Source organism: Bubalus bubalis, chromosome 16 (assembly GCF_019923935.1).
Source record: "Bubalus bubalis isolate 160015118507 breed Murrah chromosome 16, NDDB_SH_1, whole genome shotgun sequence".
Classification (NCBI taxonomy): domain Eukaryota; kingdom Metazoa; phylum Chordata; class Mammalia; order Artiodactyla; family Bovidae; genus Bubalus; species Bubalus bubalis.
Genome location: NC_059172.1, coordinates 20,518,705 through 20,544,768, shown reverse-complemented (window position 1 = coordinate 20,544,768; position 26,064 = coordinate 20,518,705). Strand labels below are relative to the sequence as shown.

Below are 26,064 nucleotides of genomic sequence, written 5' to 3'. Positions count from 1 at the left end.
TGCATTTGATGAGATTTTATTTTCAGAAAAAAGGCAGGATTCATTTCAGTCTGTCCAGCACATCACAAAAACAAGGATTTTTTTAAAAAAAGTCAAGAAATGTCACCTTTATCTGTAAAAGTCAGGCTACGCTGTTACATACAGCCAAGATTGTAAGCATACAAATATCATTAAATCTACCGAATCTTATTCACCAGTACCCACAAGAAAAAGGCAAAATTTTGTCCTCCTGAAAAGGTGGGCACTTTTTAGCAAACGGATAATGCTTCTGAAAGCCTCAGCATTTGTAATGATGCTAATAGCCCTTACCAATGTACTTTACACAATCTGTGCAGACTCAGCTAGGAGCCTGCTGGCTGTGTGTTGGCAGGTAAAACATCCCTGCAGACCTGTTACTGTTCATGATGACATTTGGAACTTTCAAATCCTAACCCCAGAGGCCCCTCCTGTTCCTTTCACGCATTATACATGCACACATGAAGAGTGTTCCTACCAGGAACAGTTAAGATAAGCATACTTAATAACTGCAAGTCACATGTAACATAGAATATTCAAATGTTTAGTTTTTAACTGTGTGTGACAAAGCCAAGACAGCCTACCATGTCAACAGAAAAGGTGGGGAGTGGAAGGGATAGTTTTAACACACTGTTCATTTATGCTACTGAGTTTTTCTAGCGAAAGACAGCAAAGCCAATACAAAATTTGAGAGACAGAGGAAAACAGATTTGAGCCTCTTCGAAGACAAACCTTGTGCTTCCATGCCCTGCCATCTGGAAAGCTTACCTCCTTCCCAGGCAGCTGAGAATACAAGTCATTCCCACTACTCTTCTTTAAGAATTTCATTGTCCCTCACTGACAGCCCACATATGAAAGATGCATCATGCCTCCCTGGCAATACAGGGGCCATGAAAGGCGAGCATAAAGCATTCCTTGTGAGAGAGACTGCTGAAAAGGAGCCCCCCGCCCCAGCTACCCCAAAAAAGTACTGATCACACTAATTACATCCAAGGAACCAGAGGGAAACGTCTGAGGATTTCAGAGCAGCTCCTCAAGCTGTCCCTGCAAAGCTAACCTCACAAAGTGCAGAGTAAGAACCATGTCATCTCACTCAAATTACATGCGGTTCACTCTTAACTTTTTTCAACTCAAACAGGTCTTCTCTGCCAAGAGGACTGGTCTTCAGAGTCTTTCTGAGTTCCTCTATTATTCAAGTTACTCAAGCTAGTTTTAGTCTTTCCCAACAGGATCCAGTTGGAAAATAAAAAGCCTTTGGAACACAGCATCACACGAAGGAAGGAATAGATAGAAACAGGATATTCAGGAGAAGCCCTCCTGGCATAGATTTAGAGATAAAAGCCGCAGACTGCCACCAGCAGCAGGGTGAGCAGCAGCGGCGTCTTCTCGGATATGCTCATCCCGCCACTTTTGTTACACAGGTTCTTCTGGCAGCAGTCATAGTGCAGCTCCTTCTCCCCTAAGGCTTTTGCAATCAACTCAAAACTGCATTCTTCGAACTTCCAACACTGGTGGTAAAATTTTAGCGGCACTGTGGGGAAACACACGCATACAAGGGTAAGCAATCAAGCAGGTAAAGCTCTATACTTGTCTTTGAATTCTCATATCTGGCTAAAAAGATGCAGGATCCAGCTCTGAATGGAACTTCTCCATAAAACCAGAGTCTCAGCAGAGCCAGTACAGTTGGGTATGCATAGCAGGCAACAGGCGATCATACTAATGTTCGAGATTTACTAAGATTTTTAAATGCATGCCTGATTTGGCAATCCCACTTCTAGGATTTACTCTCTGAATGAAAAAGGGTTAAGATACATGCTCAAGAATGGTCATTGCTCTACTATCTGTAGCAGCAAGAAACTAAAAGACAGTCTGTTAATAAAAAAAAGCATCTGAATAAATTATGGTAGCGGTTCCACACAACAAAGCTCCGTGCAGATGAGGTATGTCATAGGACTGTGTGTGTTGACATGGGGAGTTTTAGTTTCTTTAAAAAAAAAAAATGCAGAAAAAAGTAGATAAATTGGACTTCATCAAAATTAAAAACTTTAGTGCTTCAAATAGTTAAAGAACACTTTAAAAAATTAAAAAGACAAAACCCACAAAAGGAAGAAAATGTTTACAAATCACACATCTGAGAAGAAATACAACTGAATAATAAAAAGACAACCCAATTAAAAAATGGGCAAAGGATATAGATACTTCAAAGATATACAAATGACCAATAAGTGCATGAAAAGATGCTCAATATCATTAGTCATTAAGAAAATACAAATCAAAACCACAATGAATATCAATTCATATCAACTAGGGTGGCTGTAATCAAGAAACTGGAAAATAATTAGTGTCATGGAATATTAGAACCCTCATATATTGCTTGTGGAAAGGTAAAATGGTGCAGATATCTCGGAAAAGTCTAGTATTTCCTCAAAAGGTTACAAATAGTTTCCATATGACCTAGTAATTCTACTTCTAGGTAAATACATTACCCAAGAGAACTGAAAACTATGTTCACACAAAAGCTTATAGACCAATGTTCATAGCAGCATTATTCCAAAACAGCTAAAAAGTGGAAACAAACCCAGATGTCCATTAACTGATGAACGGATAAACAAAATGTGGTATATCCACCTAATGGAATATTATTTGGCCATAAAAAGGAATAAGGTACTGTGATATATCCAATAACATGGGTGAATCTTAAGAACCTCATGCTCAGTGATAGGAGCCAGTCACAGAGGACCACAACATTTTATGTTTCAGTTAATATCCAGAACAAGCAAATCCATGGAGCTAGAAAGTAGACTAGTAGCTGCCAGGGTGTGTGGGGAGGAGGAATGGACAGTGACTGCTAATAGGTATGGGGCTTCCTTTTGGGACCACAACAATGTTGTGAAATTAGTGGAGACAGTTATACAGACGTGTGAATATACTCACGACCACTGAATTATATACTTTAAAATGAACTTTGGAACTGAGATATGTGAATTACATCTCAAGAGAAAAAAGCCTAGATGCAGAGCAATATGTAGAATGTGGTCCACTTCTATAAAGCATATGTGTGGGGCTAAATACATGAATTTTCTCAGGAAGGATTCCCAAGGAATTGAACAGTGTTACCTTCACAGACTACTATCTTCCATTTATCTATTTGTTACATGTGGATTGAGATGTAAAATAAAGTCACTGGATGAATTTATTTCCAAAATATTTTAACTTCCTTTAAAAATCATTAGACTATTCAGTAACACAGGAAAAACTTTCCAAAAGAATATGCAGTTGTGGTCCTAATTTTTGCACAACAAAGGAAAATAAAGACCAAAAGTATATATGCCAAGTATCTTCGAGTGGCATATATAATTAAATAAACTATGTTAAGTGAAGAAAAAAAAAGTGTTGAGAGAGAAGAATTATGTTAGATTTTCCTCTTCAAAAGTTACATTATGTGCTAGATGCAAGGGACACACAGATATATCAATAGAAGGCTGGTGCTTGCCCTGGTATCATTTTCTTTTCTTTTCTGTTGGAAAGATAAAAAATACAGATGCCTATTTTTTTTATGTAAGCCTTGTAACTAAGTTATCCAACTGCACTCACAGCTCAGAGCAAAAACCCCTAAGTTAATAACTGCAGTATAACTGTTCTGTACTCCCCTTCAGAGATGAGGTGCTGGCCTGGATTTTAATGCAGTTTGGTCAAGTGGTAGAGGCCAGAACAAGTGTTCCAGTGACTCTGCTTATTTGGATCATAAGCATTTAAGAGGCTGCTTCTAACACTGTGCTAAAAATACTGTTGAATAGGACAAGTTACTGCCTTACATAATAATAATCAGACACTGGAACTAGGAAGGCATTAAAGCCACCAGAATGTTAATTTGGGAAGCCTAACAGCTTGAGGAGGGAAGATTAATTTTGTCATAATTATTAATAAATTAGTCATTTATTAATAACTGCTACCAATTAATCACGTACTACCTGTCCTGCAGTGAGCCAAACATTTTACTTGAATGATCTTATCTGCATAACAACCTTACAAGGGTGAGCTTCTCACCAAAGCCACTATCAGAATGACCCGAGTAAAAGTGGATTACATCAGTCATTGGAATGTTGAAGGTTCTCTCTCTGAGCACAGCCTCTCTACCCTTTTTGAAGATTTGGTTCAAGTCTGCTTTTACCAAGCAATAGCCCCCAATTGCCTTAGGGACCCTTAAGTATGTCCCTTATCTGAAAGGCCATTTCAGCAATGATGGCTTGACACTGTCATCAGAGGCTCTGCCAGACTCCAAGTACATGGTTTATACTTCCAGGACCTAGCCAGGATGCCAGTAAACAGTGGCTGAATTAATACCTATCTGTCTCTCTTCCAGACGGCATCTGCATAGCACTATCATATACATTTCTCCTCGAACTGCCCTACTGACCTTGGGAGATAAGTATTCCCATTTCACAGTCTGAGGGTGAAATGTGATTAAATAATTTCTACAATGTACGCTTGGCCTTTGACTCATGTTTATGACAATATGCACTCTGTGTCTCCCAGGCTGATATCAGAGCTGGAGGGGGATTTAGATGCTCTGTTAGCATCTGCCTTACTGTAAGGTCTGAGTATCTATATTTCAAGAACTGCTGCTACCACATGTCTAGCTGAAGTTTTGGGACATATGTTCATGAGAAGAAGAAAATTATTACTTAAGATTCACATCATCCTTAAAAAAAATTGTATTTTAGAGTTTTAGATTCCCAGCAAAATTGAGCCGAGTTCCTATATAGCTCCCTGATACCCCCAGCCACGACCCTAAAGAACCTCCCTGGCTATTAACATCTCCAACACCTCCATTTGTTGCAACTGATATCATCATGATCACCCAAAGTCTGTAATTTACATTTAGGTTCACTCTGGGTGTTGTACATTCTATGTGGTTTGACAAAACATATGACGTGTATCCATCACTATAGTATACTGGTTGCCCTAAAAATCCTGTGCTCCACCTATTTATCCTCTCTCCTCCCCATGTAACCCCTGGCAGTCACTGTCCTTTTTATTATCTCCTTAGTTTGCCTTTTGTGAAATATGTCGTTGGAATGATAACTGTACTTAGCCTTCCCAAAGTGACTTCTTTCACTCAGAAATATGCAGTTTGCTTCATGTCTTTTCATAGATTGATACCTCATTTCTTTTTAGTCCATTCTCTGGACATACCACCATTTACTTATCCATTCACCAAGTTTGGGCAATTATGAATAAAGCTGCTATAAACATCCATGTGCAGGTTTTTGTATGGACCTAAGTTTTCAATTCATTTGGGTAATGAAGTCAAGGAATGCAATTGTTGAATCTATGGGGAGGGTACGTTTCATTTTTTAAGGAACTGCCTAACAGTCCGTACCAATTTACATTCCCCCCAGCAGTGAATGAGAGCTCTAGGAGCTCCACGCCCTCACTGGTATCTGGTGTGGTCGGTGTTTTACATCCTGGTGCTTCTAATAGACATGCCTCGTGTTTACATTAACTGTTTTTAAAAGTGTAACAGTTCATTAGAAGATGAGTAAATTCTGGGATCTAATGTAGAGCATGGTGACTGTAGTTAATAATGTGCTTAGTCGCTCAGTCTTGTCCCACTCTTTGCGACCCATGGACTGTAGCCTGCCAGGCTCCTCTGCCCATGGGATTCTCCAGGCAAGAATACAGGAGTGGGTTGCCATGCCCTCCTCCAAGGGATCTTCACAACCCAGGGACTGAACCCAGGTCTCCCATATTGCAGGCAGACTCTTTACCATCTGAGCCACCAGGGAAGCCCATGAATACTAAAGTGGGTAGCCCATCCCTTCCCCAGGGGACCTTCCCAACCCAGGAATCAAACTGGGGTCTCCTGCATTGCAGGTGGATTCTTTACCAGGGAGTTAATACTACTAGATTGTCTATTCAAAACTTGCTTAAGAGAATAGATCTTAAGTGTTCTCATCATACACAAAAAGGTAATAATGGGAGAGGGTGAATGTATTAATTAGATTGTGGTAATCATTTCATACTTTAAATATATACAGTTTTTATTTGTCAATTATACTTCAATAATGTTGGAAAACAATTAAAATGAAAGGTTAACCATTTAGGTAGGAAACAATAGGATTAGAGAGCTGGAAAAAAGATATCAATTTCACTCTACTTCCCTCATCCCTTCTCTCCACCTCTACCATCCAACATACCCATTCCGTCAATAAAAAAACACAGGCAGGAAGAACTTACTGCTGGCAGGACAGAGATCTGAGCTCAAAGCTTCTAACTGCTAATCTAATACTTACTCTACACATAATACTGCCTTTATTATCTCATTGGGAAATTATACTTTTTGTCGTGGGGGTCCAAGAGACAGATGATCAGGGTTAAGAAGTAGGTCTCTGTGTTTGTAGGTAACTGGTGCTCAAATATTTGTGGAGTGAATGGCTGTTCTCTCTGGGGGCCTCACTGTGCTTTCTACATTAGCTATGAATCAACATGGTCTTCCAGGTGAGGCAGAGGAACTGGCTCCCTAAAGAAACAAGGACCTCACATGCAGGCCTTGGAATTACAGCTGCATTCCAGGAACTAGTACCAAAATCAAGAGATACTCCTATTATTTACACAGGAGAATTCTAATTCATCCTGACTTACTGACGGATTTTTCCTTTTTGGGGGAATGAATCTCCCCCTTCTTTCTATCAGGTTTTTCTGAGCTTGTGGGTCTTCCAAAACTTTTCTGAGTTTACCTGATGTGCTCAGCATTCTTTGAAGGATGCTGGGAAGAATCTGCATAGAGAGTGTGAGTGAACGAACTTGAAGGGTGTTTTTATTTTTATCTCTTAAGAGATGGAAGTTGGGGGGTTTACCTTGTACACTCACTAAGCAGACCCTGAAAGAGCCGCTCCTCACCTCACAGTATCTTTTCTACATGTCAATTCAATCCAGAACCACATCCAGAGAGAGTAGAGGGTATGATGTGGCTGGTTTCTTGCCTCTGCCCACCATTTCCTAAATTCTGCTTTAATAGGATTTATGGAGGAGGCAATTTCATAGTCTAACCAATTTGCAAAATGCAGATTTGACAGAACTTGTCAATGCAGGCCATTCCCCATCCCAAGCCCGTGAGTGCCTTGCTCTCTGAGGCCACTGAGCCTCGGTACCTGCTTTGCCTTTCTTTGGAACACCCTTCCCCGCTTAGTCCTCCTACTTCTATTTGTCCATTGAGCTCAGCTTGAGTCCCCTTAGGACTCTGCATATATTAAACTCCCCCCAGAATGATACACGAGTATAAGTAAATAAAGACATCTGTGAGGGCTACACAAGCCTCTCACAATTTTCATTGTCTCCTTTCTTCATCTTTGTATCTCGAGCTCCTAGCTCAGGCTCTAGCACATGGCAGGCTCTCAAAAGTTTAGGAGGCAGCCAGTGTAGGTGTTATGAGAACAAGTGTTGGAATTGGATGGATTTCCATGTTCAAATCCTGAGCTGGTTTCCTTGACCTTAGCATGTTGCTTAATCTGAATCTCAGTCTCCTTGTTTACCAAATGGGAATAAAAGATTACCCCAAGTGGTAGATGGAAAGCATTAAATTTAAAAAAAAATGGAAAAACAAAACAAAAACAAATGGAAAGTGTTTAGTGTCATATGCAACTGGTGCTATTAAATGGTAGCTATTACTTGTTGAATACAAGTCGAACAAAAAAGAAGGTGGCACGGATTTTTCCCCAGGCTCTCTTCAACGCATTACACTCAGGCAGAGAGGGGAGGGGGAGGCTCTTACCAGCCTTAACGAAGAGACAAGCATCTTGATTACGTGAGCAACTGACGACTGAAGTGCAGTTAACTTGGTTAATACAGCTGTAGCACTGCAGGCTGTGACCTAGAACCAGAAGAATGACCGTCAGGACCTGTAGAGAAGCAGTGCAGAAGCAAGCCCACCATCTCCAGTAGTGCGGGTCAGAGGTCAGCAACCCACAGTGGGATGCCTTCCCACACAAACCTGCAGCAGACACATGTTTTGAAGTTCAGACTACAGTTCCAGCAGTGGTTTTACCGGACTCTGTGGTATGTGCAAAGGGAAATGTCCAGGTTTCCAAACCCATTTAACTGTGCAATGGAGAAGCTTTCTCCTACTTTCAACCAGAAGTCATTAATCTGCAATGTTACTATCAGGTTGAAAGGAACCCATCAAGAGGATAAACAGAATTCCATAAAAACTTCTGAAGAACAATTATGCTCTGACATCACATTCTCATGGACTGATCATCGGTATTTGGTAGTACCTATCTGATCTGATCTGTGTGAACAGACATGTTCCGAGATGAAATACATTAAATCTATTACAAATCAGTATCAACACATGAACATTCGCAACTCATTTGATGGGGAACACTAAGTTTTGAATCAGTGTAAGCAAAATGTTATTCTCCCAGAAAAAATTCCACTTTTATTAGTAGGGCTGTATCATAAAAAATTGTACTCAATTAATTTTTGAATCGTCAATTAAAAACTTACAGTAACTTGTTTTCTCTCTTATTTATACAAAAGCCTACAAAATACCCTTGGTTTTTGTCTCTTGGCCTGCAAAGCCTGAAATATTTACTACCTGGCCCTCTACAGAACAAGTCTGATGGCTTCCGGGATAAGGCATCCTCAGTGTGGCTGTTCCCTGCTGAGGGACTGGCCCATCACCAGAAGCAAACACAGCCAAGGGACAGGCAGCAGCCGTGTATCTTAAACCCACAGGGGTGAGCAGGCATTGCACAGTGACACTGAACGTAAGGGCTGGCTCGTATCAGGAGCAAATGCCTCTGGTTCCCCAATTTGAAAAATGACTAGCACTCCCATTCCGGTCTTAGGATTCCTCTTTGGTGGCTAGACTTCAAGTTTCACTGAATTATTTTCCCTTTGTTTTATATAGCACTGGTGACAGGACAAAGATGAGTCATATTCCACATTTGCCATGTAATCAGTATCTGGCAGTGCCCGTATGTATGAGAAGACATTTTCAAAGATGAAATAGTAAAGTGTCATAGAAGAATGGCATGGTGAAACCAAGACCAAAATGTGGGTTTTAGCACCCCAGAGCTGACTTTTAGTCCTAAGGCCATAGCCTGGGTTTATCACCAGGGAGAAGAATTTTCAGAAGGCCAGAAGAAAGTGGTTCCTCACTTTCTGAGCACAGTCAGGAGTGAAGCTCTCTATAAACATCTTAAATGACCACGTCTGTCTTCACAGGTGTGAAATCCCAACTAGCAGAGGACCCTCTGATTTGTGAAGGTTCCAGGTTAAACTTTGAAATATCAGCCCCCCAAACCCCCTCCTCCTCCATTTTGTTTGCAGATGATAAGACAGATGTCTGGAGAGGAGGAGCGACTCCATCAAGACCACTCAGAGCACTGCGAGCAGCAGAGATGACGCCAGCCCCTGGGTCCGGGGCCGGGCTCCGCTGGCCCCCTCTGCCTCTTCTATGCCAGGCTCAGTGCTTGCCATGCCTGCATAAGAGGGGAGTCACCGTGAGAAGGGACAAAGATGCCAATTTTCAACAATCTTTCCCTGCTCCAGAAGTGTGTCCACCTGGTAAGAGGAAAGAGTGAAGAGGGAGAGGATATTCTTGCCTGGCTATCTGAGAGGGCCATTTGGAAAGGCTGCCCATGGGAGTACAGTTTCTCCTGGCTACAGCCAGAGTTCATTTGGCTTCTTGACAAACTTTCAGATAGAGGAAAGACAGCTCACCTTTGGAACTTCTGTGAGGCAGAAATATTCACAGCTAACGCTGTGTTCAAATATCTAAACTTTCAGTCTTCAGAGAACTGCTGTTAAGAGGCAGGCTTAAGGACTGCCATCCCCATTAAACTAAGATGTTAACTAACTTGTCAAAAGGCAGACAGCCCTTAAGAGGAGAGCTGGGACTTACACCTACACGGTCAGTTCTCAAGCCCATGCTTGGTTTGTTTACCATGATGTTCTTCTAACCATCCTGAGTGAAAAAGAGAAGAAACCAACCATAATCACGGAGAAGACCAGGCCAGGGGCAAGCAATAAGTCAGAGGATGGCTGTTTGATATTCCAGCCACTTAACCAGGGTGAAGTGGATATTCTTCACACTCCAACTCCCTCGGGAAGGACCTAAGTGCCCCCAAGACCTGTCACAGAATGGCTAATGGCACCAAACCCAAGCTCCATAAGCAAATGTAGACTGTTGGAAAGAGGGTGTGACCAGGTTATTCTTTTAAGACTTTTTTGATGTGGATCATTTTTAAAGTCTTTATTGAATCTGTTACAATACTGCTGCTGTTTTATGCTTTGGTTTTTTGGCTATGAGGCAAGTGGAATCTTAACTCCCCAACAGGGATTGAATCTACACCCCCTGTATTGGAAGGCGAAGTCTTAACCACTGGACCACCAGGGAGGTCCCCCAAGCTATTCTTATTACAGAAAATTCACTGGGTAGAACTGTGACAATAATGTATGTTATAACACAGTGACTATATTACACACCACCTTGGCTAAGATCAACAGTGGGGAGGAGGGCAGGGAGGTCATGACTTCTGCTCCAACGTGACCTTGGGCTAACTTCTTCTTTGCTTCAGTTTCCTCAACTGTAAAACGGGCCTAACAGCACTGAGCCCTCAGGGGATGGCTAAGGATTAAATGAGACAGGGTCTGGTACATAGTAAGTGTTCACCGTATGGAAGCTGCTAACGCTGTAAGCTCTAAGACATGCTCCAACACACAGATGACTCTGTCCTGTTCACTACACGGCTACTTTCTTTTCCGTCTCCCATCCCTGCGCCTCAAAAAAAAAAAAAATAGTAATAATTTTTTTGTTGTAACATGACCGAGGCAGAAAATGACCTCTGATTTTTATAATGAAGCAAAGTAAACACAGGTGTTCCTACTGTTAGAGGTAATGAGTATCTCCAGGAGGGGGGAAGGGGTAGGCTGGCAAGGAAATAGGTGCAGACACTTTGATGAAAGGCTTATTTGGGTTTGAACTGTGCCTGCAGCGCTTCAGTGTGATATTTTACAAACCATTTCTTTGGGCCTCAGTCTTGTCATCTGGAAAGTGGCAATAAACAGCCCCTGCTCCATAGGATGGATATGAGGATTAAATAAGTAGATAGTGTTAAGATGCTGAGAACAGTGATCGGCTCATGAATGCTGTGGGCAGCTGCTGCTGCTGCTATAACCACAGTGCCCTGGGCCACAGCAGTGTCGCATGGGAGTGCCCGGGGCGGCCGCTGAGCTCAGCACTCTGAAGATGGCATGGGTCGGCAGCCCTGGCTGCTGGCAGTGCGAGGCGTGAAACTTAAGAGGCTGTGTGTAATCTCTCCCCCACAAAAGCAGCTCTGTCACCCAGGATGAACTGTAACTCAGGAAGGGGCTTCGCCGAGGGCAGGGCTGTAACGTAGGAAGGAGCAGTCATATCACCCTGGACCTGTAACACTGATGGCGAAAGAACCGAAGCCTGGCCTGGGTCTGTGGCACCAGCTTGGTCATCCTGAAGCCTAAGAAAAAGTTAGGGTGGAAGCAACCTACATGACCCAGATCCAAGTCCCTCTGGACCACTCACCGAGTTGGCAGAGGACAGCCAGGAAGAACAGGAGCCCAAGCAGGATGTACCCTCCTTTGCTTGCCATTGCGACCAGCTACAGAACCTGGGAGGAAGGAACACAAAGCATTGTCACAAACCAGCAGGTGATTGCCGGAAGGCCTGGGGGCTTCTGGAAACACAGGAAGTAGAGAGCAGACCGAGAAAACAGGGAACCTCCGTGCCAGGGGCCGTGAACCAAGGGTGTTCTTTGTGCGGGCAGTCCTTGGCCCCTCCTCAGTCGAAGACCTCAGCTTGCTGAAGAAATGCTGTCAGGCCTGGTGGGAGAGGTGGCTGCAGGGAGACAGAGCACACAGGGCCCACCCCAGCCCTCACCCACAGTAGCCGTGCACCTTTGCAGGAACTCAGTCCCTCTGAGCCTCAGTGTTCACGACTGAGCAGTGGGACAGCACTGTCTCCTCCATCAGGGGCACTGACTCCAATGGTAAAATGTACAGAATACCCAAGGCAGCGCCTGCAATTCGAGCTCTGCAGGCCCCACCTCCAGCTGCTGGCTGAGCTGAGCCCAGCAAGCATCACTTTTCCAGGCCATGCCACGAAGTGCATCACACCAAAGGGATGACTCTGGGGGACACCAGCAGGCATTCAGTGGCAGAACATGGGGCAAAGGCTTAGTGCACTGAAGCTCTGGCTCCCCACCTTGATAAGTGTGATGGGGACACCTCTTCCTTTACTCTGAAAAGTAAGGGCAGGTTCCAGGTAACTGCTGTCTAGTCCCTATTCCATTAATACTTAGAGGTGTGGCAGTGAGCATCAGGGGAGAAGAGGGGAGGGCTGAAATGCCTCAAATCCTCCTTTCACTTGAGAAGGAAGCCAAGCCACAGGGCGGTTTTTAACTTAGCCCAAGTCCCAACCATAAGCAACAGATCTAAGGAGTGTCCCGACCCCATCCCGACTTCCCTGAGCAACAGGGAGGTGATTTCTGCCCCAAACCAGGGTGGCTCCACATTCTACTCTCCTGAGCCCCACAGGCCAGGACTTCTGGCAAACAGATAGGGTTCTTGGTGGGTGAGCCCTGCCCCACCCCACCCCCCACCCCCAGCCCTCCTCTGAGTTGGAGGTGGGTGGTGGGGAGGATGGGACCAGGAAGGGTGTTGCCTAAAGAAGATGATATTGAGGAAGCTCACGCCCAGGAGACAGAAAGGTCATATTCTGATGAGTGGGGAAGCAGGAAGAAAATCTAACCGGGCCTGGCCTTTCTTTAAGGCTGAATCACCCTCATTTCCCTCTGGAGTCTTCAAAACCTACCATAGCCTATATGCCCACTCCCACCAGGCTGACCCTCCCCGGAGGGCAGCTGCCCAACACCCCAGTGCAGGGAGGATCTGAGGCTGCCCAAGGCTAGTGGTCATAAGCTCAGACCCGGACATACTAAAGCCCAGCTCTCCCACAGCTACTGAGCCTCATTTGTCTCATCTGTACGTGGGTTCTTCCCCACATGGGGAGATGTAAGATAAAACCAGATAACTACGTGCTTGACACAGTCACAGGAAAGTGGTGGCTATTGCCACTTCCTGCCTCACTCTGCACACACACACACGCACGCCCACCACCACTACTGCAACAGGAGAGAAAGGGGCAGGGCACAACTTTTGAAAGAAAGACATAGCCCAAGGACACAACATAAACTGATTAGAATCAAATGGGACCAAGATGGCAGACAAGACTAGACCTCGATCCTCAACCAGCAAGTGAAACAACACACCCAGAGGTGCCATGTCAGTGCCAGCTCAGTCGTGTCCAACTCTTTGCGACCCCATGGACTGCAGCACACCAGGCTTCCCTGTCCATCACCAACTCCCAGAGCTTACTCAAGCTCATGTCCATCAAGTTGGTGATGCCATCCAACCATCTCATCCTCTGTCATCTCCTCCTTCTGCCTTCAATCTGTCCCAGCATCAGGGTCTTTTCAAATGAGTCAGTTCTTCGCATCAGGTGCCCAAAGTACTGAATTTTCAGCTTCAGCATCAGTCCTTCCAATGAATATTCTGGACTGATTTCCTTTAGGATGGACTGGCTGGATCTCCTTGCGGTCCAAGTGTTGTAGGAAAGGAGACCCCTTCCAGGGCCCAAAACTGGGCTCTTGTCTAACACTCGGAAATGAGTTGTCCAAAGAAACACATGTGCTGACAGAGCAAGAGATTTTATTGGGAAAGGGTGCCCAGGAGAACTGCTCCGTCACATGGCTTGCAGTCTCGGGTTTTATGGTGATGGAATCAGTTTCCGGGTTGTCTTTGGCCAATCATTCTGACTCAGAGTCCTTCCTGGTGGTGCACGCCTTGTTCAGCCAAGATGGATGCCAGAGAGGATTCTGGGAGGTGGTTGGACAGGTGGTCTCTCCTTTTGACCTTTCCCGAACTCTTCTGGTTGGTGGAGGCTTGTTAGTTCCCTGTTCCTTACCAGGACCTCCTGTCGTAAAACAACTCATGCAAATGGTTGCTGTGGTGCCTGGCCAGGGTGGGCGGTTTCACTCAGTGTGCTTCCCTAACACAAGGGACTCTCAAGAGTCTTCTCCAACACCACAGTTCAAAAGCATCAATTCTTCGGCACTCAGCTTTCTTCACAGTCCAACTCTCACATCCATACATGACCACTGGAAAAACCATAGCCTTGACTAGACGGACCTTTGTTGGCAAAGTAATGTCTCTGCTTTTCAATATGCTATCTAGGTTGGTCATAACTTTCCTTCCAAGGAGTAAGCGTCTTTTAATTTCATGGCTGCAGTCACCACCTGCAGTGATTTTGGAGCCCCCAAAAATAAAGTCTGACACTGTTTCCCCATCTATTTGTCACAGAGTAATGGGACTGGATGCCATGATCTTCATTTTCTGAATGTTGAGCTTTAAGCCAACTTCTTCACTCTCCTCTTTCACTTTCATCAACAGGCTCTTTGGTTCTTCTTCACTTTCTGCCATAAGGGTGGTGTCATTTGCATATCTGAAGTTATTGATATTTCTCCCGGCAGTCTTGATTTCAGCTTGTGCTTCTTCCAGCCCAGCGTTTCTCATGATGTGCTCTGCATATAAGTTAAATAAGAAGGGTGATAATATACAGCCTTGATGTACTCCTTTTCCTATTTGGAACCAGTCTGTTGTTCCATGTCCAGTTCTAACTGTTGCTTCCTGACCTGCATACAGGTTTCTCAAGAGGCAGGTCAGGTGGTCTGGTATTCCCATCTCTTTCAGAATTTTTCAAAGTTTACTGTGATCCACACAAAGGCTTTGGCATAGTCAATGAAGCAGAAATAAATGTTTTTCTGGAACTCTCTTGCTTTTTCAATGATCCAGGGTATATTGGCAATTTTGAAGTGGTCAAACAGGAGATGGCAAGAGTGAACATTGACATTTTAGGAATCAAGGAACTAAAATGGACTGGAATGGGTGAATTTAACTCAGATAACCATCATCTACTACTATGGGCAAGAATCCCTTAGAAGAAATGGAGTAGCCATCATAGTCAACAAAAGAGTCCAAAATGCAGTACTTGGATGCAGTCTGAATGATCTCTGTTTGTTTTCAAGGCAAACCATTCAAGATCACAGTAATCCAACTCTATGCCCCGACCAGTAATGCTGAAAAAGCTAAAGTAGAATGGTTCTATGAAGACCTACAAGACCTTCTAAAATTAACACCCTAAAAAGATATCCTTTTCATTATAGGGGACTGGAATGCAAACGAACAAAGTCAAGAGATACCTGGACTAACAGGCAAATTTGGCCTTGGAGTACAAAAGGAAGCAGGTCAAAGGCTAATAGAGTTTTGCCAAGAGAATGCATTGGTCATAGCAAACACCCTCTTCCAACAACACAAGAGAAGCTCTACATATGCACATCACCAGATGGTCAATATCAAAATCAGATTGATTATATTCTTTGCAGCCAATGATGGAGAAGCTCTATACAGTGAGCATAAACAAGACTGGGAGCTGACTGTGGCTCAGATCATGAACTCCTTATTGCCAAACTCAGACTTAAATTGAAGAAAGTAGGGAAAAACACCAGAGCACTCTGGTATGACCTAAATCAAATCCCTTACGATTATACAGTGGAAGTGAGAAATAGATTCAAGGGATTAGATCTGATAGAGTGCCTGAAGAACTATGGAAGGAGGTTCATAACATTTCCAAGGCACTGTTCAAAGATCAAGGAGTGGGCAGTGGCCCAAATCCTGGAAATCTCCACCCCGTCCCCAAAATGGTTGGAATAATCCTCCCACTCATTAGCATATGAAATTACCCAGCCTATAAAAACTAACCACCCCAAATTTCGGGGCACGCTCACCCTCTGCGATGGCCCACACTGTGTCTGCAGAGTGTGTTTCTCTCAGAATCTGAATAAATCTACTTCTTACCTATCACTTTGTCTCACTGAATTCTTTCTGCAATGAGACATCAAGAACCTGAGCTTCGTTAGGTCCTGAAACCATGGGTTTTGGCTGGGTTTGAGTCCCAGCACATGAGTTCAAGTCCCAATCTGTGGTAAACGGATTCACAACCACACCCAGACTTCCTGCCCTAAGTCATACAGGCATGTCCATACATCCTGGCCTTTCCAGGGAGTTCCCCTCTTGTTCCCTGAACATGAGAGATGGGAGGCACCCTAACAGATCAGGGTCTCTATGTGCTATGCTATGCTATGCTAAGTCACTTCAGTCGTGTCCGACTCTGTGCGACCCCATAGACAGCAGCCTACCAGGCTCCCCCGTCCTTGGGATTCTCCAGGCAAGAACACTGGAGTGGGTTGCCATTTCCTTCTCCAATGCATGAAAGTGAAAAGTGAAAGTGAAGTCGCTCAGTCGTGTCCGACTCTTAGTGACCCCATGGATTGCAGCCTAACAGGCTCCTCCGTTCATGGGATTTTCCAGGCAAGAGTACTGGAGTGGGGTGCCATTGTCTTCTCCTTAACAAATCAGGAAGAGGTCCCAGCCCCTCTGGCTGGCACCCAACGCCCCTGCAATGCTTTCTGCCTGGAGCCAGATGAGTCAAGTGAACAAATGATAAGTGTTCCCCTATCCCTGGACCTCAGTCAGTGACCCAGGCCTAGCACACCCCAGCTCCCAGCCTGGTTCCTTACATGCAAGGGCGTTTGGGTAGAAAGGATAACTTAACACACTCACACAAGCCTGGGGCTGGGAACAAGTGCTGCAAGAGAAGAGGAGAGAAAGGCATCCATCAGAGGTTCCCAAAGAGGGAGGCAGGGAGTGTCAGACTCTTCCTAAAAGTTCTGCAATAGCTGCTTCCTCAGGCAGCCCCACCAGAGGAGGAGGGAGGAGGTCACAACCTCTAGGAGACTTTCTTCCAAATGGTCCTTGGCATGAATAGCACCATTAAAACAAATAAACAGGGTGTGGTGCAGAGAACCCACCCTTGATGAAAGGGTTCCAACGACTGAGCAACTCGACTGAACTGAACTGAACTGAAGAAAGGTTTATCTCTTAACAAAAGCAGCAGAAACTGCATAGTGAACTGGTTCAGGGTCAGGCTTTCTCGTTGACCAGTGAACAAAGCCTTGGATATTTCTGGCTCTGCCACTTCTTGCTGTGTGTTACTCAACCTCTAGGCCTCCCCTCTGCATCCAGGACACACGGGGATAAGCACACACACCACATGGCACAGTGCCTGGCCGAAGGAGAGGCCAGGAGGTGTGGAAATGCCTGTTTGACTTAGGGCAGGAAGTCTGGGTGTGGTTGTGAATCCGTTTACCACAGATTGGGACTTGAACTCATGTGCTGGGACTCAAACCCAGCCAAAACCCATGGTACGTGGTTTCAGGACCTAATGAAGCTCAGGTTCTTGATGTCTCATTGCAGAAAGAATTCAGTGAGACAAAGTGATAGGTAAGAAGTGGATTTATTCAGATTGTGAGAGAAGCACACTCTGCAGACACAGACAGAGTGTGGGCCGTTGCAGAGGGCACAGAGTCATGGGAAGTCATGAGGTTCCCAGAAAAAGAAGCTGGGCAGGGAAGGGGCATTGGGCTGAGAAGGGTGGAGAGGGTAGACAGAAGCTAGCATCAGGTCAGAAAGCTGGACAAACACTCTGGGCTTGGATGAGCAGAGGCGATCGCAGGCCCCAAGCCTAAGGCAGCCCACAACCATATGGGTTGGATGGGGACTGTCAACAAGATTGAGCTTTAAGTCCACAGGACTGGCTGGGAGTCACAGTGGATGTTTCCATGACTTGGATGCAAGAGGGCAAAGATGGCAGAGGAAGGAACTGGTCAGTGTGCAGATGCTAACATTGTAGTATTGTTAGGGGAAGCACACGATTGAAACTGCCCACCCTGGCCAGGCACCATAGTAAGCACTTGCATGAGCTGTTTTACGACAGGAGATCCTGATACGGAATACGGAACTAATAAGCCACCACCAACCCAAAGAGTTCAGGAAAGGTCGAAAGGAGACACCGCGTGTCCATCCACTTCCGGGAATCCCTCTCTCTAGCATCCATCTTGGCTGAGCGTGCACCACCAGGAAAGACTCAGAATTAGAGTGATTGGCCAAAGACCACCCGGAAACTAATCCCATCGCCGGACATTGCGAGCCACACGGCAGAGCTGTTCTCCTGGGTTCCCTTACCCTAATGCTCTCCACCCGGGTGCCCTTTCCCAATAAAATCTCTTGCTTTGTCAGCACATGTGTCTCCTCGGACAATTCATTTCCGAGTGTTAGACAAGAGCCCAGTTTCGGGCCCTGGAAGGGGTCCGCCTTCCTGCAACAGTATTTGAATCAGAAGTCCAGGTCTTCATTGTTGTTGTTTAGTAGCTAAGTTCTGTCTGTCTTTTTTGCGACCCTATGGACTCTAGCCTGCCAGGCATCTCTGTCCATGGGATTTCCCAGGCAAGAATACTGGTGTGGGTTGCCATTTCCTTCTGGGGATTGAACCTGCATCTCCTGTACTGCCGGTGGATTCTTTACCACTAAGCCACCAGAAAAGACAAAATAGCTGATTGTCTTAAAGCTATTTTATAAATACCCCTAAAATGCTGACAATAGTTAACACTAAGCAGGATTATTTATGATTTCTTATTTCTTTTCCTGACCCTCTACTCTTTGCCATACTTCCCCAAATATTCTATAAAGAGACAAGCATTGATTTTATAATCAGAAATAGGAAAATCCACACATTACAAAAATTTCCTTTTTAGTAGTCATCAGTCACCTATCTCGGAGAAGGCGATGGCACCCCACTCCAGTACTCTTGCCTGGAAAATCCCATGGACGGGGGAGCCTGGTGGGCTGCAGTCCGTGGGGTCGCTAAGAGTCGGACATGACTGAGCGACTTCACTTTCACTTTCCACTTTCATGCATTGGAGAAGGAAATGGCAACACACTCCAGTGTTCTTGCCTGGAGAATCCCAGGGATGGGCAGCCTGGTGGGCTGCCGTCTATGGGGTCACACAGAGTCGGACACGACTGAAGCGACTTAGCAGCAGCAGCAGCAGTCACCTATCTTCTGGCAAATCTGTTTCAGCATTAAGAAAGAGAACTGAACCTCAAGGCTTAAAACTCTTCCCCCTAGTATAAAACATCCTCCATTTTCAATTTAAAAATGATGCCCACAACTGTAGATCATATGGTAGGTGAACCAACAGAGCTACCGTGACTTTTCCAACGCACCCAACCAAACACTTAGATGCAAGAAGCATGCAGAAGACCTCATCATGCCTTTCTCAACATTTTAAGACTCATTTAAGCAATGGATTTAATTATTAGAAACAGCCTAAAGTCATTCTGAAAAGGGTCCACAGGATATGATGGGTGAGCTTACTGGAAGACACCATTTTGCAGTGGTAGAACACACTTGGAGCCAATCTTAGGAAATGTGGAGATTTTTCTGGGTGGCTCTGAAGTTGACTCTAAAAGGGAATTGCTTCAGGGACAAGTCAAATAGGCTTTTCACTAGAATAAGTAACAGTCAAGGATATATAAGCATTGTTTCAAACAGTAAGAATTTGGTAACACAGACGTCCAACAAGATGATGAGTAAATTATGGTCCAATTCCATGGTGGGGAACTATACAGCCATGAAAAGTAATAGACATGAAAGGCTATTCACAAGGTATCAAGAAAAAAAAAAGCCAGTTTAGCTATAATTTTATTACTTTTTCTTTAAAATACACACATACATACACACACCTTTAAAAAAAAGCTTGGGACATCAACTTTTCCAAACATTTTGGGACATGTGATGAACAGCATGGCAGAATTATGAGCAGCTTATTTATACTTAAATATGTTTTCTTAACAATGAATATTTTTCAGAAAGAGCTCTCAACAGAGAGAATATTTTAATGTACTTCTGTGTCATTTAACTTGCAGCTTAAATTTTTATTTTTCTAACACTCTACCTGATTATTAAAAATACATAACAGCTTTCAAAATTTGCCACATTGAAGTAAAAAGTATTTCCTATATATATGGTCTCCTAGGTCTAAAAATAGTTATTTTAGTTACACCCTATATTTGGTGTGGGGGGGGGGGTGCGGGAAATGAGGCTTTCAGGATTTTCTAGTAGTCCTGAAAGAGAGACCCATATTCTAATCCCACTTTGCTGTCAATTTATATAACCTTAAAGCAGTCAACTCCTTTACTTCAGTTTCTAATTCGTGAAGTGATAATGCTTTTATAGAATAATGAAATCTAAGACTTGAGGGTTTTAAAGCTCAATATGGGCTAAAATGTTAATGGTACTTAAAGGAACAAGCAGATAAATGCACACACAATCCTGGGGTTACTCTGTGCTGGCCTCAGACCTCGCCTGGAAATAATATTTTTACGATTAGGTGCCAGATTTCTTAATTTCTTCCAGTTTATCAGGACATCAAACTAAACAGCTGTAAAAGCCAGGAGAAATGGGTGGGAGAAATCAGGGCTGTTCTGTTTGGAAAAGTATGGTCAGAGACAGTAAGCATCTTCAAACACGGTAAGGGCCACCAAGGAAGAGAGGGACAGGTTATTCCATGTAATTTCCAAAGACAGCATTAGGATTAATTAGGGAGGCATTCTGGGCTTCCTAAGAGAAACTGCTTGCTATCACCCCACTTCCTCCTCCCTCTCTGCCATGCGCCAGGCACTCAACAAAGTGTTAGCACAGATGGAAATCAATTTCCTTGGTGAAATATGAAAAACTCCCCATCACTTAGAAATGTTCACATGAAAAGAACACTGATCAGAGATGTTGCAGAAAAGATGCCAGCAGAAAGCAGCAAAGGGTTAAAACTAGAGATTCTCATTCTACAATAAAAACCAACCCAATCATGATTTATTCATTTCCATCCACCTGAGATGTCAAGGGAAGCTAACAGTAGCAAGGCGATTTACAAATACAGGCATCCCTAACCGAGTTCCTGAAGATGTTTTGGGTAGCCAGTTTATGGACAGTGCAAGCCTATATTCCATTATTTTACAAAGGAAAACAAAGACACGCAGCTGTCCATCCAAAAACCCCATCCAGCACCCTCAAATATTTATCTACCTATTTAAACAATCCAAATAAATTTGAACGTAAAACATTTAACCCGCCAATGACCCAACAAACTTAAGGAATTCATTGTGGGTATATTTACTCTACAAAGTAAGTTCGGTCCTGACACTTACCCCCAGTCATCTCCACAGTGACCATTTATGAGCCCATGTAAGCTGAGCAGCTAGACACTGGGGTACAGTGATTGCTAAACCAGGTAAAGCCCCATCTCAAGAACCTTACAGGCTAGTGGAGGTGGATACCAACTAACGCTAGAGACTAGGTAGAAAATAAAATAGGGTACCAGTCCTGGTTCTCTAGCTTCAGTGAGCGTCAGACTCATCTGGAGGGCTGTTAAAACAGATTGCTGGGCCTTGCCCCTAGAAGTTCTGATTCTGGAGGTCTTGAGGGGTGCCCAGGAATTAGCATTTCTAATCAGAGACTACACAGACAACTGAAGAAAGAGAAGGACTTTGCCTACCCATGGGGATTTTGAGGACAGAGCACAGGGGTCACAGCTGAGGCATACAGGTGACCTCCAGAAGTGAAGAAGGGTCCTCAGCCGACTCTCAGCCAGGAAGTGGCACCTCAGTCCTCCAATCACAAGGACTGTGCCACACCAACAGCTTGAATGATCAAGGGGACAGCTTCTCTCACACAGTGCCCTCAGAAAGGAACCCAGCCCTGCTGACACCTTGATTTGAACCCAGGGAGGCCCAGGTCAGACTTCTGATGGATGGAACTGTAAGACTAATACATTTGTGTTGTGTTAAGCCACTAGCTTTGAGGCAGTTTGTTTCCACAGTAATAGAAAATGAATATACCAACCTCAGAACTGGTATGTGGCATAACCGTGTTTAAACCCAGGCCTGACTTCTTAACCATAGTTAAACTCTCTGGCGGGGAAATGTCTTGTGAATTCAGCTTCTGAAATAAATTGGTTGAACAGAAGCCACCAGAGAAGAGACTATACGAGGGCAATATTGCCACAAGATTCACAGACTCCCAGGGGCACGCCTAGTGTTCCTAGGAGCCTGGAGCCTTGGAGGCTGATGATCTTTAAGACTAAAGGTATTTTCAAAAATCAAACCCAAAGTTCCTATTTTACGGAAATTAATGGAGGCCCTGGGAGATGAAAGTACCTGTCCCAAGGCAACAGGTTAGTTGCAAAGCCACACTGTGTGGATCTTGCTACTATTTACCAAGGGCCGGTGGTGACGTAGTGATAAAGAATCCACTTGGCCAATGTGGGCAACGCAAGAGATGTGGGTTCAATCCCTGGGGTGGGAAGATCCCCTGAGGCAGAAAATGGCAACCCGCTCCAGGGTTCTGAGCTGGAAAAATCCATGGACAGAGGAGCCTGGTAGTTTGAAGTCTGTGAGGAAGTCAAGAGTCAGACACATTTGAACACAGCACAGTAGCTCACAAGTAGCTCAAAGTAACACTACCTGGAGGCTAGTAGTGTTGGGGACTTCGGGCTTTGCCTCTTTATCACCTCGGACACATACAGCCAGACAAGCTGAGTCACCTACACAGAGATCACTCAGCTCAGAAAAGTAATTACATCAGCAAGTAGAGACAGACAGAAAGCCACCATCATAATGAACAGCCCCTCCCAGCTACTCTTGAGCTCCCACTGCCAGAGACAATCATCTCAGAACTCTCTAAACCCACAAATTTGCTGCTTCCTCAAAAGGAAGGGCCAGGCCTGTGATTTGTTCCAGGAACAAATCTCTAGTTCTTTAAAGAGGGCCCTCATTAGGGGGCTGCCTCACAACCCTGCCCTTTGAGGTAGTACATGTAAGAGCCAGCTATGAAGGTATTTCACAAAAAATATGGGGCATAAGTAATAACACATCCTGTTTTGGAAAGCCTCAAGCACCTCTGGGCTAGGTTTTGTTTATGGCAGTCTGGTTGGCCCAGAATTTTTAAGGCATTTCTTTTCAAGAACTTGTACCTGCAGCTCTCAAAGCTGAATTCCACTAGACACCTGCTTGCCTCACTCTAATATCCATTTTTATTTGGAATTTTATCTTACAAGCTACTCAGCATAGTGGGGTGTTTTCCTTACAGTTCCCTGCTTGAAAACACAGAAGCCACAGTTTCATACATTTGGTCCACAGTCAGGCAATTCCTTTGATCAACATTCTGAACTGTGTGCCTTCCCTGGAGAACTGGGAATAAGCTACCCTCAGCGAGGAACATGGGGATATGAACTATTAACAGCCACATTTGCTCTCCACTTATCAGGTGCCACAAATTATCTCATTTAGTTCTTACCACACCATGGTGGCGCTACTGGTAAAGAATCCACCTGCCAATGCAGGAGACCTAAGAGACTCGGGCTCGATCCTTGGGTCAGAAGATTCCCTGGAGTAGGAAATGGCAACCCACTCCTGTATTCTTGCCTGGAGAATTCCATGGACAGAGGAGCCTGGAGGGCTGCAGTCCATGGGGTCGCAGAGTCGGACACGACTGAGCAACTAAACACAGCACAGAGTTATTGCAGTTGAGAGTGGTAGGCAGGTCTCCGCTGGGGCCCCCTGGTATCTTTTAAAAGTTGGCCAAGAAGAGGATTTTTAAAAGAATCAGCTGGCCACAGCAAGAGGCACTTTCAAAGTGGACATAAAGCATTATAGGAAGGAAAAAAAGGAAAGCACTGGTCAAAAGCAAAACCGGAGGAAGCCTCCTGCGCCAGTCTTCACAAGGTGCCAACAGGCCACTGTGCAATTTCAAAGAAGTCACCCAACTACTGCCAGGGTGAGTCACCAACCCCATCTCTTCTTCGTGTGGGTAGCGGGCTAAAGGGGAGAACTCACATGCGTCAGAGGAGAAAGAGAACGTTACTTGGTACATTTCCAGGATCCATGGAGAAAATCACCACTTAACGTCTCCTTAAAAGTCAGCCGTCAGACTCCAAGAAGGGTGCGGCCCAGGCCGGCCCAAGAAAACCAACATCGTACTTGAAATGTCTAAGTTACGACCCCACCTTGCTGTTTAAAATTCAAAATTCAGACCTCCAGGGTAAGAGAAGAATTTCCAGACACTCAGGGATGGGGTTATAACCTCCTTTCAAGGTGCGATCTGTTTTCCCTAAATTGCAAGAGCTTCTTTTCAGAATCGAGGTTCGGAAGGTATTCCCGGGGCGGGTGGCGGCGCAATACAGGGTGGGTGGGTGGCGGGGCGCGCGGAACGGGGAATGCGTCAGCTCCCTTCTTCTCGTTGCATACAAAAGAAGCTGGGAGGCTTAAAGGCGCGCCGGGAACCCCCGGCGCCGGGATGCTTCGGGACGCGGGCGGAGGGAAGGACGCGGGCGGAGGGAAGGGCGCCGCAGCTCGCCGTCCCCCAGCGCGGAGGCCGGCGCGGGGTGAGCGCGCCTGCTCGGACCCTCCAAACCCCTCAGTCCCGCGGCCCAGCTGCTAGAGCAGCGGCTCAAGTGTCTCAGCGCCGGGCTGGGAGCGCGGCTCCGCGAGCTTCCCGACCCTCCAACCTTACCTAAAAGCCCCAAGCCTCCGCTTCAGCGCCACTGAACCTACGACGACAGCCCAGCCCCTCTTTATCGCCTGGGCTGGGACGGAGGCGAGCCCCGCCCTCGCCCGCCGGCCCCGCCCCCTCCCCGCCGACCCCGCCGAGCCCCGCCCGCCGCCGAGCTCTGCGCGCCTCAGTGGCCAGGCCAAGGTCACACGGCTGAGCGCAAGCGCGCGGTCCAGGCCACGGTGCAGAAAGACTCATAACCAGGATTAGGTGAAGTTCTTTATGTTAAAAAGCTGAAAACGTAAAGTTTATGATGCCCTTCCTCCTTTCGATTTGTTATTAAAAAAAAATACTCCAGGACTTAGGAATTTTCTTTTGTTTACAAAAAATATAAAAATGTTTTTCAAAATGTTTGCGTGCCCATGCCAAACTCCCATTGGCCAGGCTGCTCTCGGCTCTCGGGCCCTGGTAGCCCATAAAGACCCTTCAGCCATAGCCACATCTGGTGCCTTGTGTCTTGTTTGGAAGTGAGATGAAATTTTTGTGGATTTTTTTTTGCGGGGGTGGAGGGGCCCCGGGGACGGGGAGCTGCTCAGGGCTTGGTCCACCACACAGCTTGTGGAATCTTAGTTATGGGACAAGAGATGGAACTGGACTCCTGGCAGTGCAAGCATGGAGTCCTAACCACTGGCTCGCAGGGGGATTCCCTTTTGTGATCTTAAAAGCATATATTAGCCAGTCTGGGACCAGTATCACCATTTAGAATGTTATTTTTATGTGAAGATAATAATCTGAAGTTTCCATTTATCACTTTGTCAGCATCCGCTCCGGAACCGGCTTAATGAAAGCCCTGCAAAGGAGAGCTGGGAAAGCAGGCCAGAAGTACATTCTTTTTCCAAGAGACTGACCTCTGCTGAGATGAAGTTCAAGGAGGGGAAATTGTATGATAACTCATCATGACATGTACCTTCTACCATGATCCTCTGATGGCTTTGGGGTGTCATGGAATGAATTTCATGTGGTGGTGCCTTTTTCTCTATACAAACTGGAGTCTCAAATCAGGATTTGCTTTGATATTAAGGTGGTGGTGGTGTAGTCGCTAAGTCGTGTCTGACTCTCGCGACCCCATGGACTGCGACCCCACTAGGTTCCTCTGTCCATGGGATTTTCCAGGCAAGAACACTAGAGTGGGTTGCCATTTCCTTCTCCAGGGGATCTTCCTGACCCAGGGATCAAACCTGGGTTTTCTGCACTGCAGGCAGATTCTTCACCGACTTAGCTACCAGGGAAGCCCTGATATTCCAGTATGCTTAAATCAGCTAGTATGTGTATTTCCTATGATAGTTTGTTTACAGAGCTCTTTCACATTCATTTTCTGTGCATCCTATAAGCTCTCTTCCATTACCTGCTCATAATGTGGTGTTGCCAGTGTTGGCCTAAGAACCATGGCTGTATGTTTTCCCTGGCAGACTATAGTGCACCCTCTTTGTACAGTTGGCCCTCCA

General features: G+C 45.2%; 1 protein-coding gene across 1 annotated transcript; it reads right to left on the bottom strand.

Annotated features, from left to right (window-relative positions):
* Nucleotides 1–24,718, bottom strand: CD59 (CD59 molecule (CD59 blood group)). Its single transcript, XM_006062389.4, has 4 exons — nucleotides 24,581–24,718; nucleotides 11,585–11,669; nucleotides 7,790–7,888; nucleotides 1–1,546 (listed from the first exon to the last, which is right to left on the bottom strand). The coding sequence occupies exons 2-4, from the start codon at nucleotides 11,649–11,651 to the stop codon at nucleotides 1,344–1,346; spliced, it is 369 nt and encodes a 122-aa protein (XP_006062451.1). The 5' UTR covers nucleotides 11,652–11,669; nucleotides 24,581–24,718; the 3' UTR covers nucleotides 1–1,343.
* Nucleotides 24,719–26,064: the final 1,346 nt, after the last annotated feature.